General features: G+C 41.2%; 2 protein-coding genes across 9 annotated transcripts; one reads left to right on the top strand and one right to left on the bottom strand.

Moving 5' to 3' along the window:
• The first annotated feature begins 520 nt into the window (after nucleotides 1-520).
• Nucleotides 521-13,463, top strand: LOC124077270 (neuroblastoma breakpoint family member 6-like protein). Its single transcript, XM_046421480.1, has 3 exons — nucleotides 521-698; nucleotides 11,133-11,235; nucleotides 13,208-13,463. Exons 1-3 carry the CDS (start codon nucleotides 521-523, stop codon nucleotides 13,461-13,463), a joined length of 537 nt encoding a protein of 178 aa, XP_046277436.1.
• On the bottom strand, nucleotides 963-8,788 carry LOC131423309 (uncharacterized). Of its 8 annotated transcripts, XR_009224684.1 has the most exons (5): nucleotides 8,689-8,760; nucleotides 7,547-7,651; nucleotides 4,229-4,289; nucleotides 2,859-3,143; nucleotides 963-1,368 (listed from the first exon to the last, which is right to left on the bottom strand). XR_009224684.1 is itself a non-coding variant. In XM_058572003.1 (4 exons), exons 2-4 carry the CDS (start codon nucleotides 4,265-4,267, stop codon nucleotides 1,318-1,320), a joined length of 375 nt encoding a protein of 124 aa, XP_058427986.1. In that variant the 5' UTR covers nucleotides 4,268-4,289; nucleotides 8,689-8,788; the 3' UTR covers nucleotides 963-1,317. The 8 variants fall into 8 exon arrangements, 3 of the variants coding, with proteins under 3 accessions (XP_058427986.1, XP_058427987.1, XP_058427985.1); XR_009224685.1 differs by lacking the exon at nucleotides 4,229-4,289 and having other exon boundaries at nucleotides 8,689-8,758; XR_009224682.1 differs by lacking the exons at nucleotides 7,547-7,651; nucleotides 8,689-8,760 and adding an exon at nucleotides 7,692-8,660.
• Nucleotides 13,464-18,932: the final 5,469 nt, after the last annotated feature.

Genomic DNA, 18,932 nt, shown 5'->3' with positions numbered 1-18,932 from the left:
ATTTGAAGGGTTGTGGTATGCTGACAAAGTTTATTCCAAAAGTAAGTTATGATCGAATCTGCTTTTTTTGTGTGGTGGTACTGGGGATTTGAATTCAGGGGTGCTTTACCACTGAGGTACACTCCCAGCCTTGTTTATTTAGAGGCAGAGTCACACTGAGTTGTTGGTGCCTCGCTTTTGCTGAGGCTGGCTTTGAACACATGATCCTCCTGCCTCAGCCTCCCAAGCTGCTGAGATTACAGGCGTGCAGCACCATGCCCAGCTCAAGTCTGCATTCTTTATACTTGTTTTGATTCTTTTTTTTTTTTTAATGTAAGGAAACTAAATTTTAATCACAATAAAGAACTCTTTTTTATAATTTATATACCATAGACTTCATCCATTATATTTGTATAGTTGGGTGATTTTTAATAGTTTACCAAGTAGTACAATCATCACCATGATCACTTATTTTAAATTTATTATTTGTTTGGATCTCTTATCCCCAGGTTCTGGTTCTACTTCTACCACAAACTTTAGCATGGCAGTATCTCCCGCTACTCTTTCTGGTCCAAGGAAAGAAATGAGCATTCTGGAATCTAACCAGTACTTGCTCTCTCAGCTGGAAGAAAGCAAACAGAAATTGCAAGATCTCAGAGAGAAATACCTCACTTCCAAAGCTATGGCTTTCTCTCTGGCCAACCACCTGCAGAAATATGGTAAGTCCTACTGGGGCATGGTCACCAAAGTGATAAATGTACATCAGAAGTTAAATATTCTTCAAATTTTCTGCCACGCGACCAGCACGCTAGCTTCATACTGGAGGTTCGAAACATAGAAATTAACTAGTGAGATCAAATTAAAGACACATAACTCTCAAATTACCTTTTTCTTGCCCAGCTCAGAGACAGCTTCCCCCAGCTCTTGCCTCTAGCCACCTGAGGGGGTAGTAAGGTTTACACAACAGACCAGCAAGAGAGAGAGACCATGCCAGAAAGTGAGCTTTTATTGGGGAACAAAAAATTCAGGGGAAAATTCCATCCAATGAAGGTCGAGGGGGACAGCATTCCAAGGTCAGGGTCAGTGGTCAGTCACCCCCCCCACACGGACAGGCTCTCGCACCAGGAGAGGGTCGGGAAAGCTCCGACACAGTTTAGCCAGAGCGCCTCACACCCAATCTGGGAGTTGCCCAATCACGTGCGAGAATGGCTTCCCACACTCTAACACAGCTTGCTTGTCTGAGCGCCTCACACCCAGCCAGGAAGATAGCTCAATCACGTGCGAGAACGGCTTCCCACATATCCCTCCTTTTTTCTTTTAAAAAAATCAGGCGATGATTTACTCTCTCGATACAGTAAGAAAGCACTTTTGCTCCGAAGACTCACCATCCTATAATTACAACACAAAAGAGAATTAACAGCAAAGAGAACAATCCAATAATGTACCAGGCTGAGTGTTTAAGAATATTTCCAGGGTTAAATCCATTTAACTCCTTCAATATTTGGTTAGCCAAAGAAGAAGGATCTGAAAAATCAGCTCTATTATTTTGAATTTCTGGGATATGGTGGTGAAGTTCCAAAAGATCCAAGCTATTATTATTATTTTGCCAAATACCTAACAAATGGTTCTTAACCTTCTCCCAATCCCAGAGAGAAGCATTGTACTTGGCAGCTGTAACACACACATATTTATAATTTGCGTGGCATTTAAGCCTTTCCTTAAACTTTAAAACCGAAAGTTCATTACCTATGTCTATAACAGTCGCCTCTAAGGCGTTTAACTTAGTCTCAATCCTTTCATCAATATTTACTTGATTATGCAGAGCCTTGGAAGTATTTTGGGCTAAATTAAGAAATTTTGCATGTTGAATATTTTGAGATAAAGATTATTGAGGCAGTAACACTGGATGCAATAAAAGAAACAGCGCTAAAACACCAACAATTATAATTCCAATAGCACATTTAGGTCTCGCTAGCTGGGCATGGATTTACTGTAAGACTTGAAAACCAGCATCAGCGTACCATGGCTCTGAAATATTAGCACTCCTTTTCCTCTATTATACCTAGTAATACAATTGGTTAGGTTACATTTGTTACATGTAACAACATATCTTTCATCTATCCATTTAACTTTTACATTTCCAATAATTAAAACGTAAGGAGATTGGACACAGGCTCGTAAGCCATAGCAAGATTCCTCCTTACAGTTCTTGCCAAAATTTTGGTAAAGGCTTGTCTGTAAAATATAAGAATTCTGAGGTAGCAATTAAATGCCAAACATCTTTTTGAATACCACCTTCACTATAAGTTAAAATATTACTAACAAATCCTGCAGGTGTCATAGCAGAATTTCTTCGTAATTGTCTCTTATCAATCTTTGGAGACCAGTCTAAAATATACCCACTATCTTTAGACACCTTATGTTGTACAGGAAAGGTATTTACACAATCTATCCATCTAGGAAAGGTGCCAATCTCAATTGCAGAACTATTGGGACAGTGGGGTATCCATGGAGGTTTTGCAGAAATGACTGTTATGGGAAAGTCCCATCTTAATTACTGATCTAGTATAAGGTTTTAAGTCTCCATAAATAGTATGACTAGTCAGTCTAGGTCTACCAATCGCTGTCTTTTCCTCGAATGATACTTTCAGACAGCCAGCATGTTTATCGTGGGACCAACACAAAGGTAATTGGGCACTGTAGCCAGAATAATTAAATCTAGTCACATGATTGGGAGTAATATGAGTATCTGTAAATCCTCCCATCATGAATGAGTCATTAGTAAACACTGGAATAGATTCTCCAGTCCACACAGCTGGGTGTACCAGGGGTGGATCTGGGAAATATGTCCAGTAAGTGTCTGCTTGGCCCCCCTTTACCTGACAGCCCAGCAGGGCAATCACGGTAGCTACCATCATCACTGGGGTCTTGTTTTTTCCTAGGAGTCGAATTATTCGGGAAGCCTGTGTTGTTAGCTTCTTCACGTCTTCCCATGAAATCAGCTTTTCGGCTGGGTCAATCTGGTTTCTCTTTGTCTTTTTCCGATATCTCTTCCTTTTGAGTGGGGGCTTCTCCGGGTCGATCTTCAGTCGCTTGAACCTCGGTTCTATCTCTTCCATGTCTGATTGCACGTTCAGGCACCCAGATAGGACGAAAAGCCCCTTCTGGAAAAATACAAGCATAACCTCTGCCCCACATAATCACTGGGTCTGGGCCTTTCCATTGACCAGTCTGTAAATCTTTCCACAAAACTCTGCCTAAAGGGCCTGTTACTGCAGGAGACATATGTCTGTCAGCTGCAGTGTGACCTTCTGTGTCACAGTTTAAAAAATTTAAAATGAACAAGGCATGGTTGAGGCTATTTTGGGGAGTCATAAGCCTATTCTGCCCTTTTAACTTTTTTAATTGAAGCTTAATAGATAAATGAGCTCGTTCCACAATGGCTTGACCTTGGGGGTTATAAGACATTCCTGTTTTATGATTAATTTGAAACTCTTGGCAAAATTGTTGAAAAGAAGAGCTTACATAAGCTGGTGCATTATCTGTTTCAATCTATAAAGGGCACCTTAACACAGCAAAGGCTGCTGGGCAATGAGAAATTACATGTTGAGTATTTTCTTTTGTACGTACTGTGGCAAAAATAAATCTGGAATGTGCATCAACTAAACATTATTTACCAAATTGAGGAATATGAGTTACATCCATTTGCCATATTTTGATTTGGTTTTAATCCACGGGGATTTACCCCTGATGGCAAAGATGGAGAATGAATGACATACTTAGGGCAGTGACTTACAATTTGACGAGCTTGTTCTCTGGTAATATTAAATTTTTTACATAAGCTAGAAGCATTTTGATGATGTAAGGAATGGGAAGCTTGTACACAATCATATGGAGACATCTGTTGACAAACAGCTACTAATTTATCAATCTTGTCATTACCTGAAGCTAAAAGTCCTGGAAGATTAGTGTGAGCCCGTATGAAACATGGGTATTTTCGCATTTGTACTGCCTTTTGTAAATTATGAAATGATTTAAATAACTCTTGTGATGAAGTATATCCCAATAACTGAAGTTTCAATATTTTTGGTAACTTCGACTGCATATAAGCTGTCAGAATAAATGTTAATAGGCTCATTTGTAAGGTAATTTAAGGCACAAATGAGGGCTTGAAGTTCCGCTTTTTGGGCAGAAGTATATGAAGTTTGCATTACCTCTGTGTGAACACAACTATAAAAACCTGCTTTACCTGAGCTTGAACCATCAGTGAACACAGATAGGGCTCCATCTATGGGCTGGGCACGTACAATCTTTGGAAAAATAAGCGGTGTTAATGATGCAAATTGAATAATTTTATCACAAGGGTAATGACTATCTATCTGGCCAGGAAAATCAGCAAAAGCTATCTGTCATAAGCTCTAGAAGTTTGAAAAAGCCAATTGTTTTGTTGAACAGAAAATGGAATAATTATGATATCAGGCTCAGATCCAATTAATTGTAAACCTCTCACTCTACCTTTAATTACTAATTGAGCAATAGTCATGAAAAGGAATCAATGTTTTTTGAGGGGAGTGGGCTAAATAAATCCACTCAATAACTCCCAATCTTTGCCATATGGCTCCTGTTGGGGTATGCTCAGTTGGAAATATTAATAAATACACTATTTCTTTAGGATCAACTCTAGTAAGTTGTGCATTTCTAATTGCACTTTCAACCTTTTTAAAAGCTGTTCTAGCCTCTATTGTTAGCTGACGTGGAGATGTTGGGGAAGGATTCTCTTGTAATATCTGAAATAAAGGACTCAAATCAGAAGTAGTTAGTTTTAAGGATGGCCTCAGCCAATTAATATCTCCTAATAGCTTTTGAAAATCATTAAGGGTATGTAACTTCTTAACCTTTATCTGAAGATTTTGTGGACGGATTGTACGTCTTTGAATTATCTGACCTAAATATTGAAAAGGAGGCATCTTTTGTATTTTTTGAGGAGCAATGCATAAACCCATTGCTGTAAGTGAAGCCTCTTACTGAGTAAAAATTTCGGAAAGTACATGTGGATTAGCATGAGCCAATAATATATCATCCATAAAATGAATAATATACGATTCAGGAAAGCTATTTCTTATAGGAGCTATCGCCTGATCTACATATTTCTGGCATAAGGTAGGACTGTCACACATTCCCTGGAGGAGTACTTTCCAGCAATATCTTTTAACAGGTTTTTTTAAATTAATTGCTGGGACAGTGAAGGCAAATTTTTCACAATCTCCAGGATGTAACCTTATAGAGAAAAAGCAATATTTTAAATCTATTACCATCAAGCTATAGTTTAAAGGGATGGCTGTGGGGGAAGGAAGTCCTGGCTGTAAGGATCCGATAGGCTGAATTGCATGATTTATCGCCCTTAAATCCTGTAGTAATCTCCAATTACCTGATTTTTTTCTTTTTTTTTATTTATTTTTTAGTTTTTTAGGTGGACACAATATCTTTATTTTACATTTATGTGGTGCTGAGGATTGAACCCAGTGCCTCATGCATGCTAAACGAGCACTCTACCACTGAGCCACAATCCCAGCCCCTGATTTTTTTCTTAATAACAAAAATGGGGGTGTTCCAAGGACTAAGTGTTGGCTCTATATGACCAGCCTGAAGTTGTTCCTCAACTAACCTATGAATTACTTTAAGTTTTTTCCCTGAGATGGTCCACTGAGAAATCCATATAGGCTCCTCTGTGGGCCAGGTGATCTTTTCAGCTGTCTTTTGGATCGGGGAAACACTAAGGGCCCCTAATAAAAATTTTGTTTTGGAGTATTTACTAATCTCTGTTGCGGAGACTGGTTTTCAAGCAGATACTCTCCCTGAAAGGTTTTCTTATCATCTCCGGGGAAAAAAAACCCTGCTTAACTTCCTCAATTGATCTTATAGAATTTGGAGTTACTAATAACAATCCCATTTTAGCTAAAATATCCCTTCCCCATAGGTTTGCTGGTAAGGACTCTAACACATAAGGTTTAAAAACTCCACTGTTCCCATCAGAATCCTCCCAACGGAGATAATTTGCACTTTGAGCAGGCTGTGAAATTTGTCCAATTCCCTCTAGGTTAGCTGGTGCTACATGTAAGGGCCAATTCCTAGGCCAGAATTTACTAGAAAAAATAGAAATGTCTGTCCCAGTATCTAGAATTCCTTTGATTTTTTTATAATTAATTTTAAATTCCAGTAAAGGGCTCTCCTGTCGCACTAATTGAGACCAGTACATTCTGTCTGGCGGTTTGGAAACTGAATTTACTTGAGGGTGTTCATCTGAATCACAAGGTAATAAAATTAATTGGGCAAATGTATCTTTTGGAGTAAGCCGTAGGGCATAATTGGACCTTACAGCAACATTTAATTGTCCTTCAAAATTAGAATCTATTACTCCAGGTATTACCTCGATGGCCTCTTTTAAATTATTACGTCCCAAAATTAAACCTATACTTTTTTCAGGGAGTGGCCCAAAAATCCCAGTAGGGATTTGTTTTGGCCCTGATTCAGGATTTAATTCAATTGTCATTGAGGGTCGTAAGGAAACTATCTGTGATTTATATTCCGGTAGAAATGGCAGCCTGCCATGGTCATTGCCAGTGACGTCAAATTGTGCGACCCCTCCTCCAATTCCCCATTTCTTTGGTGGGACCGGGGAAGGGCAGGGGAAGGGCTGATTGGAAGTTTTATTTTTTTTCCTGCCAGGAGGAAATGAGGACAAGAAGGCGGGCTGATCAGCGCCATCTTGATCCACCACGTGGGGCTGAGCCCTGTAATATTTACTATCAACAGCAGAGGGAGCCCTGGACTTAAAATGGCATTCTCGCGCGAAATGACCACGTTTCCCGCAGAGATAGCACCTCCCGCGGGGTTTTCGGGCCAATTCCTGTGGCTGCAAAGTTTGTTTTAATGCAGCAGCTAACGTTACTATTTGTAGATGAGTTGAATCGATCTCAGAACACAAACGGATAAACTCAGAAACTGTCCCTTTTTTTCTATGGGGTCTGAGAACATCCTGACAATATTTATTTGCATTTTTAAATGCCAATTGTTTAACAATGAATTCACAAGCGCCTGGGTCTCTTATGGAACGGTTGGCTGTCTGATACAGTCTTGCTACAAAATCAGAATAAGGTTCACTAGCACCTTGTCTAACCTTAGTTAGAACTAAATTAGATTGGTCTTTGGAAACTATCTGTTTCCAGGCACGTTTGGCACAAGCAGTTATCTGATCATATACTGCAAATTCATAATTTAACTGTCTTTTCAAATCGGTAAATTCCCCCGTTCCTAAAAGCATTTCCACTGGTGTCTGGAGATTCTGTCTCCTATTCCTTTCTGCTTGTTTAGCACAAAAATCAGACCAGTAGGACTTCCAAAGCAAGAAATCCCCGCCACTCAGGCAAGCTCTAGCTAATGAAACCCAGTCACTCGGTGGGAGCGGTTGTGAAGCAATAGTCTCCAGCAAATTTTGCACAAAAGGTGAATTTGGACCATAAACCTCACAAGCGCTCTTTAATTCCTTGATAGTCTTAAAAGGAATTACCGCGTGGACTCGAACCCGCTGATCCTGTTCAATCTGCTCAAAACCTGGGAAAAGTTGAAATTCGCTAATGTCCTCCCCCGCTTCCTGTGCCTTCTTAATACCTCGCTGGAACGGGGTAAGAAAAGTCGATGTTAATTCAGAGTACCTGTTAAATTTTGTCCTTTTAGCAGACAATGGCCGAATTCTAATAGCCTGGGCAGGCGGTGTTAAAGGCAGCCTGTTAAAATGTCCCCGCAAGTCCTGGATTTCAATGTCTGATTCCTCTCCCTCAGACTGCGACTCCTCAGCTGAATTTTCACTGTCGCCATTTTGAAATTGGGCTTGTAAGCCACGTGGTGGAGAAGGGCTCTTTACCTCTCTAGGAATTTCTTCTGGATTTTCCTCTCCAGGAGGATTACTTTCTATCCCTCCGGGAAGAGAACTATCTATACCTCCGGAGGCTTCCTTTCTATGATCTTTGTCTCTATGATCTTCCTCCAAGTTACCCTGACTCACTTCAGGCAAGCTTACATTTCTCACTTTCGGTTTAGCCCCGAGAGCTTTTGTCTTCATTGGGCTTAAGGGAAGGGAGATTACCTTAGCCTCAGACAGGTTTTCCATTTGAATAGACTTAATGGCTCTCTGAATACCCTTCAACAGATATTCAGGGGGCCATGGACTATGGCCCATGTAATCAAAAAGACAAATTTCTAAAGCAGTCCATACTCTTTGAATGTTATCAAAATTTCCAGGTAATTCATTAGAAAGGCAGATTTTATGTAATTTCCTTCCTAATTTGTCCCAAGTATGTAAATTTGGCGAATCTTGGTCACAAAACCAAGGGCAAAATTCACCTACAACCTTTAAGAATTGTAACAACTGAGTCTTTTTTATTTGCCTTCCTTTCTGATTAATTATCGTTTCTAAAATAGTCAAGTACATGTCCTTATCAGTAGAAGTCGAATTTCCCATTATTAATAATTTAACGTCTCGTCGCTTCAGTACCTCCTGGTACTTTTGTGACCCCTAAATGTCACCAATTCCTTATTTCTATAGTGCGCTCACACCCAACCTATTTAATCTAATATGTCCCCTCTTGGGCGCCACTTCTGCCATAAACTAACTAGTGAGATCAAATTAAAGACACATAACTCTCAAATTACCTTTTTCTTGCCCAGCTCAGAGACGGCTCCTCCTAGCTCCTGCCTCTAGCCACCTGAAGGTCAGCGAGGTTTACACAAGAGACCAGCAGGAGAGAGGAGGAAGCACACCAGAGAGTGAGCTTTTATTGGGGAACAAAAAATTCAGGGGAAATTCCATCCAATGAAGGTTGAGGGGGACAGCATTCCAAGGTCAGGGTCAGTGATTGGTTTGCAGGTCAGTGGTCAGTCTTACCCCCACAAGGACAGGCCCTCGCATCTGGGAAGGGTGGGGAAAGCTCAGACACAGCTGGTCTGAGCACCTCACACCCAGCCAGGGAAGTAGCTCAATCATGTGTGAGAACGGCTTCCCACAAAACTTTTTTCTTTTCTATCCTTCATCAAAATAAATTTCATCCTGGCTGTGCTCCTAGAAAGGTAGAAGTGGGTCTTTGCCCTCAGTTTGCAGAGGTTGAAAGAACTGAAAAACAAAGAAATAAAGTTTGTAGGAAGAGAGTAGGGAGAAATAGAGACTAAAATCTTGTTAAAGGTGCTAAATTGTTTTTTCTCAGAAACATGTGTCACCACTTTTGGCTGAAATCTCAGGATTCAGTTCAAGCTGTTTCTGAACACCTATTTGTAAGGCATTATGCTGGGGAGAAAGAAGTAATAGTGTATCCTAACTGCCTTAAAGGAGCTGAAAGCTGTCGGTTCCCAACTGACTCACAAATGTTTACAGATGAGAATATTAATAGCAGACAAATAGGGAAGTCTTGACGCCTTAACAAGATTCCGTTCCCACCTAAGCTCCAGGAAGACATTCATCACATTCTTTCTATCTCTTCCTGAGTGAATATGAACTTTGTAGACAAAAAGCAAGTCCAGGTGGACCTCTAGGTTCTGGATTATGTATGAGACACTTGGCCAAAATGAGACTAAGACCAAGTGGAGACCACCAGTCTCAGTCCCAGATGAGTCCAGTACAGAGTCCACAGCCAGCTGTCACACATGGAAGTCCAGTGGAACCCCTGTCCACAGCCAGCTGTCACACATGGAAGTCCAGTGGAACCCCTGTCCACAGCCAGCTGTCACACATGGAAGTCCAGTGGAACCCCTGTCCACAGCCAGCTGTCACACATGGAAGTCCAATGGAACCCCTGTCTGTTGACAACGAGGAGGAAGAAGGAACCTGCAGTGATGGAGAACCACATGGGAAAATGGGCATGAGTGGAATTCAGATATCAGAAGAGGATCCTGCCAACTTTGAAATGGATTTTGCCTTCAAATTTCTGTGATTTTTTTCAATAAATCAAGGAGGAGGGGTAAATTTTTCTAACTAGTCAGGCACAGTGGCACCTGCCTGTAATCACAGTGACTCTGGAGTCTGAGGCTGGAAGACCACAAGTTCAAGGCCAGTCTCAGCCATTTAGCAAGGCCCTAAGCAACTTAGTGAAACCCGGTTTCAAAATTAAAGATAAAGAAGGGCTGGGGATGTGGCTCAGTGGTTAAGCATGCCTGGGTTCAATCTCCAGGACCAAAAAAAAAAAAAAAAAACTATCCAACTTATTGTCGTAGACACACAAGTAAAACTTAAAGCCCACTTGTTAAAGAAGTAAAAAGATGAGCTCCGGATTGTGGAAATACTGAGTTGCTGTTGTTGTTGTTTTAAACATCATTTATCACAACCATAACACAACTTCAAGACACACATTTTTGAAGCTGAAGAAGAAACATGTTACTTAGGACTTTATATCAAATTAATGTAAAGCAGTGATTAAAAGCATGTGCTCGGGGTGGTGCGCCTGATGCTTATGGTACAGCTGCAGTGGGAAACAGGAGCTTGAGACGACCACCTGGGCAACATACTGGGACCCTGTTTCAGCAAAAACAAGCAAGAAACCTTCAAAGAACAGGTACTCTTGTGTAATAATGCTTTCTGGTTTTGAATCTCACTTGTTTTATAATACCAAGAACAAAACCTAGTGTAAACGTGGACTTTTATTAATAATAAATAACGTATCGGTACATGCTAGGCAAGCACTTTACCACTGAGCCACAACTCCAACCCAGATACATTTTTAAATCTTTGAAACACTTTGGGATCATTAGTCTTGCAGTTCTTGGTGTCTTCCCAAATACACAGGAAATCACTATTTCATGCCCCAGCTTAGTGTAAGAGGCCAAAGGTTTGGTAATCATGGTCAGACCTCAGGAAATGTGAATTCTGACTCTGCCAAATACCAATTGAATCACCTTGCCAGGTAATTTTATCTGCCCATGAACTTCTTCCCTTACCTCTAAAATAAGGAGTATAGTTGAAGATTGAAGAGTAAAGATGTGAAAATCTCTGTAGAGCTGGGTGCAGGGGTTACTTTTGTTCTGACAGTGGACCTTGCCTTCTCCCCCAGAGGCAGTGACCACAGCAGTATGTTCGGTTCCCACTGAGACAAGCTTGTCTGTCTTCCCAGAGTGTGAGGAGTACCAAGAACTCATTAAGTCTGTGCTGGAGGAGGAGCTGCAGTCTGAAGAGGGCGGTGTGGCAGAGGAGTTGAGACGAGGTGCAAGTCTTGGGTAAGGAGGTACCTGTATGAAGATCATGAATACAGCTGCCCGGGCTGGTAGAATAAAAAGTGAATTTGTGCAAGCAGAAGGGCAGAAATGCATAGGATAGGCACAGAACTAGACAAAGACAATCAATGGGGCTGCTGTCTACTGAGGTCTCCAGGGTTCTCCATTAATAACATATGAATCAAGTGGAGACAGAGGCCAGGGTTGGAGTGATAAGTATTGGCTTCTAGCTTTGTGTCCTTGAGCAAATTTACCTAATTTTCCTGCAGGTCAGTTCCCTCAGCTAGCTCATCTGCAAAGCGAAAATATTGAGGATCTAACTCAGAGGGTTGTAAAGATTAAATACTGAATAGAACCATCTCTGACACATGGTTCTACTATAATCATTATACTTGCTCTATTTTTATAGGTGTGGATTTGTCATTAATGAACTTTTTCTTTTTTCTTTTTAGTACCAGGGGTTGAACCCAGGGGTGCTCAACCCCTGAGCCACATCCCCATCCATTTTTAAATTTTTTTTCTTTTTAGTTGTAGATGGACACAATACTTTTATTTATTTATTTATTTTTATGTGGTGCCAGAGATTGAACCCAGTGCCTCACACATGCTAGGCAAGTGCTCTGCCACTGAGCCACAACCCTGACCCCTTTTTTATTTTTTATTTTGAGATAGGGTCACACTAAATTGCTTAGGGCCTTACTAAGTTGCTGAGGTTGACTTTGAACTTGCAATCTTCCTGCCTTAGCCTTCTGAGCCATTGAGATTATAGGCACGCACCACAGCACCCGGCCAATGGGCTTTTTCTATGAGAGATATTTTCAAGCTTTCCGAAGTGACTTTCCATGCAAAAGTGTTTCTCCTTCCCACTTTAATTTTAAGTATCATAGTATTAACTGTTAGGACTACTGGACAGAGAACTGAGTGGTTGTTATCTGGAAAAGGCATTATTAATTGGCTCCAGACCAGCACTGCCCCTCCTTGGAAGATTTCAAACATAGGATAGATTGTGATGTTCCAAAATTTCTGTTGACCTTTTGTTAAAATGAAATCCTAGAAGTTTAAATGTGTAAAACCTACTAACATAGAGATCTTTGATCCAAAGCAGGCATAGGTCACTTCCCCTAACAAAGCAAAGCGAATAATTTGGATAACAATCTGTACTTGGTAGGAAAGTTTGGAGGAGATTCAGGCGTCAGATTGGCCAGGTGACTGTAAATGTTAATCCAGTTTTATGATTACACGAGTCTAAGCATTAACTGAACAACTACTTATATGTGTAAATGCTACTTACTGGGGGCTGTAAGTTGGGTAAGATGTGTCACTGTAGCTTCACAGAGCTCACATTCTACATTGGAACCCATAAGAAATATGTATATAATAACTAAAAAACAAAATCTCCCATAGAGTGAGAACTTTATTTACTCCTGATTATATTTATCTTCAGGTCCTTCAAAAGAATGCTGTCCTTTTTGACCTTTACACTGATTTTTCTTTTCATCTTTCAATTAACTCCAGATATACTTGTCCAACATTTCTATCCCTGGCTTATTTGGTCACTCACTGCATAATGCTCGGCGTATATTATAAGGAAATGGACTTGGGTTGAAGTGAGGAACTAAAGGGGCATTTAAAAATATATATATATATATATTTTAGATGTTGATGGACCTTTATTTTATTCTTTTATTTATATGCAGTGTTGAGAATCAAACTCAGTGCCTCACATGCTAGGCAAGTGCTCTACCACTGAGCCACAACCCCAGCCCTCCTAAAGAGGCATTTTAAAAAAACCAAGTTAGTAAAACTCCACAAACCCAAGGATACTTCTTTGTTCCATTTGCCTCAGGCAAGTCAGACAGCTTGCACAGGAATTCAGTTTGGCAAGTTCCTGGGGGCATCCTCAGAGACATCTCTGCTCCTGTAACTACCATTCACGTCGTTCACTCCTACAGTTCACTCTTTTTTTCCACCTTAGGAAATCTGATCGCCTATTTCAGGCTCAGGCCCAAGAACTGACCTATTTACGGCAGAAAATACAGGAAGGGAGAAGCGTCTGCTATCTTTTTGCTCAGCACGTGAAAAATGCAGTCAGACCTTTTGAGAGTGTCCTCGGGAGCACCGGCGTCACCAGCTATGATGGACAAAGACTCTGTGAGCAACTGACCCAAGGAAGCAAGCTGCCAGAGAGCCTTGCCGCAGGCCCACCACTGGTACCTGGCTACAGGCTCTGAAGATGAGTTCCTCCCAGACCCCCAAAGGAGCAGGAGAGAATGCAAAGTTTTTCCCAATGTAGATTATTTTAGTTTTGAGCATGATCTTTAACCTACCTGCTATTATTTCCTTTTTAGAGAACCCAGGTAAACACTTGTAGTGTTCTTTTTTGTTTTCTTTCTTTCTTTTTTTTTGTTCTGGGAATTGAACTCAGGGGCACTCAACCACTGAGCCACATCCCAGCCCTATTTTGTATTTTATTTAGAGACAGGGTCTCACTGAGTTGCTTAGTGCCTTGCCATTGCTGAGGCTGGCTTTGAACTCGCCATCCTCCTGCCTCAGCCTCCTGAGCTGCTGGGACTACAGGCGTGGGCCCCTGTGCCCTGCATGACATTCTTTCTTGAGTCCTTAGTCTTTAATCAGTAAGAGGTAGCTGGTTTACTTTATCTTGATGAGTGTGAAAAGAATTCATCTTTATTTCTGAAAGATATTCTAATTGGATATAGGGGTTTTGGTTGAATCACCCATGAAAACATCAGAAGCATAGCAGAGACAGGCTGAACCTGGAGAGTCCCCTGATTTTGGAGTGGAGGTAGAATAGGGTCATTTGACCTCTCCTCTGAGAGTGGGCTAGGTTCTTTATGATGGCAGTAATGGTACTCACAACCATGGTCTAGCAACCAGCCTTGTGCAGAGAATAAAGGTCATGGCTGGAGAAGTTCAAGAGCTGGGCAAGTATCCTGTAAGCTGGTGAAAAAATCACATTTTTAACTTTTTGTGAATGTCCTAATGATAGTTTATCCTGTCAGGAGCACCCCTGCTCAGAGAAGTCTGCCAGGCTACTGCTCAAAAGATACAACCTGAGGCTTCCTGGAATAATTTTCTGAGTGCTCTCAACAAACATATAGCATGTTATGTCTCTGATCACACAGACCTCATGTTTCCAGTGTGTGAAATGCGACCTATTTAACTTATGACTAGCTCTTCTGTTTGTTGGTTTGTTTTATGGCAGAAAATCATAATAAGAAGGATGAAGACAGACAAAGGCTACTGGCTCTCAGGTAACTGAATGATGAAGGCTGATGATGGAATGGTGCCATCTAGAGAGGATTCCAGAAGCAGGGGATTAAGAGGTCAAATGTCTCAAATCCAGGCAAAAACCAGAAACTGCTTATTATACCTGTTTCATTTAATCATTTTACAGTGATGGATTCTTTTCAAACATGGTTGTCTGTCTGACACAATGGCACACACCTGTAATTCCAGTGACTCTGGAAGTGAGATAGGAGGATCACAAGTTCAAAGCCAGTCTCAGCAACTTAGTGAGTCCCTAAGCAACTTAGTGAGACCCTGTCGCTAAATGAAAAATAAAAATTACTGGAGATGTAGCTAAATGATTAAGGGCCCCTGGGTTCAATCCCTGGTACCGTAGAAAACAAACAAACAAACGAATTTACAAACAAACAGATATAAATAAAATAAACATGGTTGTCTGTTTTGTTTCTAGCTCTTGAGTTGTCTCCCATTTCTTAGTCCCCCGCCCTCCAAAGATGGCTTGCAGCTGTCTGGGGAATGTGTTATGCTCAGTTCCTGTAGGTTCTTTTTTAAATTTTTTTAGTTCTAGTTTTGAACACGATATCTTTATTTTATTTATTTATTTATTTAATGTGGTGCCAGGCATTGAACCCAGTGCCTCATGCATGTGAGGCAAGCACTCTATCAGTGAGTCACAACCCTGGTCCCCGTAGCTTCCTCCCGCAAGTTTGGGTAACTAGTCAGTCTGACCAAAAGGTAATTTGAGCAGGAATCCCTGGTTTCTGTATTTTAAAAGCCTGTGTTGTTAAAAACCAAAGTGAGGGACTGAGAATGTAGCTCTGTGGTAGAGCACTTACCTCACATGTGCAAGGCCCTGTGTTTGAACCCAACATTAGCACCACCAAACAAAGAAAGACACAAGCAATAACAACAACAAAACTCAGACAAAATGAGACACCTTCCTGCTTTCTGCACATAGTCAGAAAGTATGTTGGCAGATGTTTCACAGGCAGAAAATTACCTTGAAAAATAAATCTGAACCATTCAAGAGAGAGGTCTAAAAGCTACAAGAGTCGTGGGATTGTTATTGTCTCAGGATTCAATATTCAATGAACCACTTCATATAATATGAAGTCAAACTCGTATACAGCCTTGTGAATCCAATATCATAAATCTCACTGTGGCTTAAGTGTCATTAGCATAATTGTCTATTTCCTCATCTATTTGTTAAGAGAACCCGAATTCTAAGTATACTATGTCCCAAGCACAAATGGATTGTTGCACTTCCTCTTTGATAGGATGGCCTCTTTGGTTTTCAAAGCCTCTTCCATGAATTTTGGATCAGGACTAATTATTAAGCTATGGTTCTAGGCTGCCTTGATTTAATCTCTTGTCCTATGTACCCCACCAGGTTCAGCAGGGAGGTCCCAGAAGAGGAAGCAAATGAAGTCCTGGAAGACTCACTAGATGAACAGTACTTGACTCCTTCTAGCCACTGTGACTGTCAACAGCCTTCTAGCAGCAATGTGATCTTGTCTAATATGCAAGAAGCCACCTCTGCTATGGGCAGAGCCCGTGAGTATTCCTCTTAAAAAGAAAATAAGAGTCCAACAAACTTTCCATAGCTTTTATATTCTTCATGCTCACCAATTCTACCTAGACTGAGATCAAGTCTGCAGTGAGCTCTAAAGATTCTCCTTGAGCTGGGTACAGAGCTATGTGCCTCTAGTCTCAGCTTCTTGGGAGGTGGGCAAGAGGATTACTTGAGCCCAAGTGTTTAGGGCCATCCTGGACAACATAGTAGGATCCTATCTCTTTAAGGAAAAAAAAAAATCACCTTGAAAAGGTGATTGGGCTGAACACAAGTGTCAAGTCAGATAATTTGTTTTGTTTTGGGTCCATGCCTCATCCCAGTTACTCTGGCCCCAATGTCACATGTAAAGTGTGCTACCACTGCACCACATGCCCAGGATCTAACAGACCTCCTTCTTTAAGGTGGGACAGCTTGTCTTTCCTGAAATGTTCTTGATAAGTTCTTCTAACTATTCAAGAATATGGGAAATCTTGCCTATATTGCCAAAGTATGGTTCCTTGGCTTCAGTCTCAGTTTCTTTCTCCCCTTGGGTTCTTTTTTCCACGTAAGTTTCTGTCTGAGGATCAGAATATCAGGTGATTTCCCTAAAGACAAGACTGATTTTGGCAACCCTTTGGTACATGGCCAGAGTTCCCATCTGTGTGTAGCACCCAGGTTTTTTGTCTGTTTTTTAAAATCTTTGTGGATTTGGTCTCAGTGCTATAAGCTCATCCATCTATGCTGAAGGAAAGGCTGGATTTAACAGCAATGCGCCCCCCCCCCCCCCAGCATGTCTCTTTCCCAGTGACCTCAAGCTCTTCCAGACAAGAGGCCCTGGGCTGCAGCTTCACTGAGTGTGTATGGATTAAAACCTCAGTCTCCCTCACTTGTTTGGCTTTTCTTTGGGGATAAAAGTCTGCATTGCTAGGAGACTACATGCCTTATATCTTCTTCTAGGCCAGAAAATAGACCATATTGATCCATTCACTGTTAACTGAGTTTTTATCAGGTTTGTCTTTCAACCTCTTTGGGTGGGTAGTGGATGTAAGTATGTGCTTTTGATTACTCAGATCTTCCCCTTCAAAGGCATCTTCATGCCAGGTCCCTTCATCATTTGTTAAAGGGATGTGGTAGAGAGAAAAACATTCCCTAGTCCTGAAGCAAAAGACTCTGGCCATAACTACTCTTCTCTTGTCAGAGAGATTTTTATAAAGAGTGTCTTAGGATTTCACAGGAGTTCTGTAGAAAGCTCTGTGTGGTTTGGAACTTCCTCTTTCTTATAAATACCAGGTTTGCAGACAAAATGTGTGAAACCCCTGTCTTGCCTAAGAATATGGGACAAAGAGTAACTGTTCTGTTCCCATCCACTCCAGCTGTCATGTAACCACCACCACCCCCCCACCCCCGAGTATAAATCTAAAAGAATTCCCAGACTCAGGGTCCAGAGATTTTTAGGCATTATCCCCTCTGGACCACTGCAGCTTAAATAAACCTGCTTCCTGAAATTCCTCGGTGTCCAGCCTCACTGCCCTACATTGGTACCTAGGGTTAGTCACACCAAGGAGGTGGCCACACCTTTCCCGGTGCTAGATGGCCCTATTGGGAGGCCTTCGGTGTTCTCCCACCTCCTGTCAATCTCCCTTACACTTCTTAAATTCTGTGGAGTCCGCTTAGCACTTGACTAGGCTTTGTTTGAAACCCTAAGGGCTCTGGAAGTTGCTTGGTGTTCCTGGATGAAAAGGTGAGATTGGCAGAAGAATGGTAAAAGGCCGGACCTTGAGGAGAGACCCTTGCAACCACACTGATGATAAAGACTCTTTAGTTTTCTTAGTTGGTTCTTTTTAGTTACACATGACAGTAGAATTCATTTTGATATAATTGTACCAGCATGAGATATGTCTTGTTCTAGTTAGGGCCCCATTCTTAGGGATGGTGGGATTCACTATATTGTTTTGTACAAGCCCCTAGAAAGATTATTTTGGATTCATTCCATTGTCTTTCCTTTTCCTGTTCCTCTCCCTTGCTTCCTTCCCCTTTGTCTAATCTACTGAATGTCTCTTCTTCTCCTCCCCCACCCCCCTTACTGGAGAGTTCTCAAAAAACTAGGATTGGAACCACCATTTGACCCAACTATCCCACTCCTTGGTTTATATCCAAAAGATTTAAAATCAGCATACTACATGTAGCCACATCAATGTTTACACCAGCTCAATCCACAATAGCTAAGGTGTAGGGCCAACCTAGATGCTATTCAACAGATGAATGGATAAAGAAATTGTGGTATAGATACACAATGGAGTATTACTCAGCCATAAATAATAATGACTTTATGACATTATTTTGCAAATAATTGGAGACTATCATGATAAGTGAAATGACAAAGATTCCTTATCTCTTACCTCATTTCATGTCTTGGTGGAATGGCTACAAAAGATGAGATGTGGAAGTTGCAGCAGCACCTGAAGGAAACCCTTTTCATCAATGACTGCCTGCGAGAAAACCTGAAATATCACCTCAGCATCTCTGACCGTGGAAATGGTAGGAGAGGTTCAAGTTGGCAGGGTTCTGGTGACCTCTGCCTTTCTAAGGACATGTCACAGGGGCACGACTGCACAGATTTTAAGCACTTTGATATACCTTACTTCACTTATTTTCCCAAATGGCCTAGGTGGGAAGGAGGTTGGGAGCTATCATTCCATTTTATAAGTAAATAAGCAGGTTTAGATAGAGACTTGTCCCAAGTCCAAACTATGCCTCTTAGAGTCTCTGATCTCCCATTCTTGTGACTTCTGTGCTGTGTACTGTCTGTGGCTGTGTGCTGTACGTTGTGTGTCTGTTCTGGTGATTCAGCAGGACCTAGGTTTTTGAGCTCCTCCTTCAT

The sequence above is a fragment of the Marmota monax genome, unplaced genomic scaffold, assembly GCF_021218885.2.
Source record: "Marmota monax isolate L192 unplaced genomic scaffold, Marmota_monax_Labrador192_F-V1.1 WCK01_AAM20220418_F8-fsc00108, whole genome shotgun sequence".
NCBI classification, from domain to species: Eukaryota; Metazoa; Chordata; class Mammalia; order Rodentia; family Sciuridae; genus Marmota; species Marmota monax.
Note: the sequence above shows the minus strand (reverse complement) of the source record. Positions and strands in the feature narration are given on the sequence as shown.

Coding starts and splice junctions, on each gene's coding strand:
- LOC124077270 (XM_046421480.1), top strand. CDS start 521: ATGGCAGTATCTCCCGCTACTCTTTCTGGTCCAAGGAAAGAAATGAGC. Junction 699..11,132: donor CAACCACCTGCAGAAATATG/GTAAGTCCTACT, acceptor CTGTCTTCCCAG/AGTGTGAGGAGTACCAAGAA. Junction 11,236..13,207: donor AGACGAGGTGCAAGTCTTGG/GTAAGGAGGTAC, acceptor TTTCCACCTTAG/GAAATCTGATCGCCTATTTC.
- LOC131423309 (XM_058572002.1), bottom strand. CDS start 8,497: ATGGGAAATTCGACTTCTACTGATAAGGACATGTACTTGACTATTTTA. Junction 1,369..7,691: donor AAAAGGACAAAATTTAACAG/GTACTCTGAATT, acceptor TTGTAATTATAG/GATGGTGAGTCTTCGGAGCA.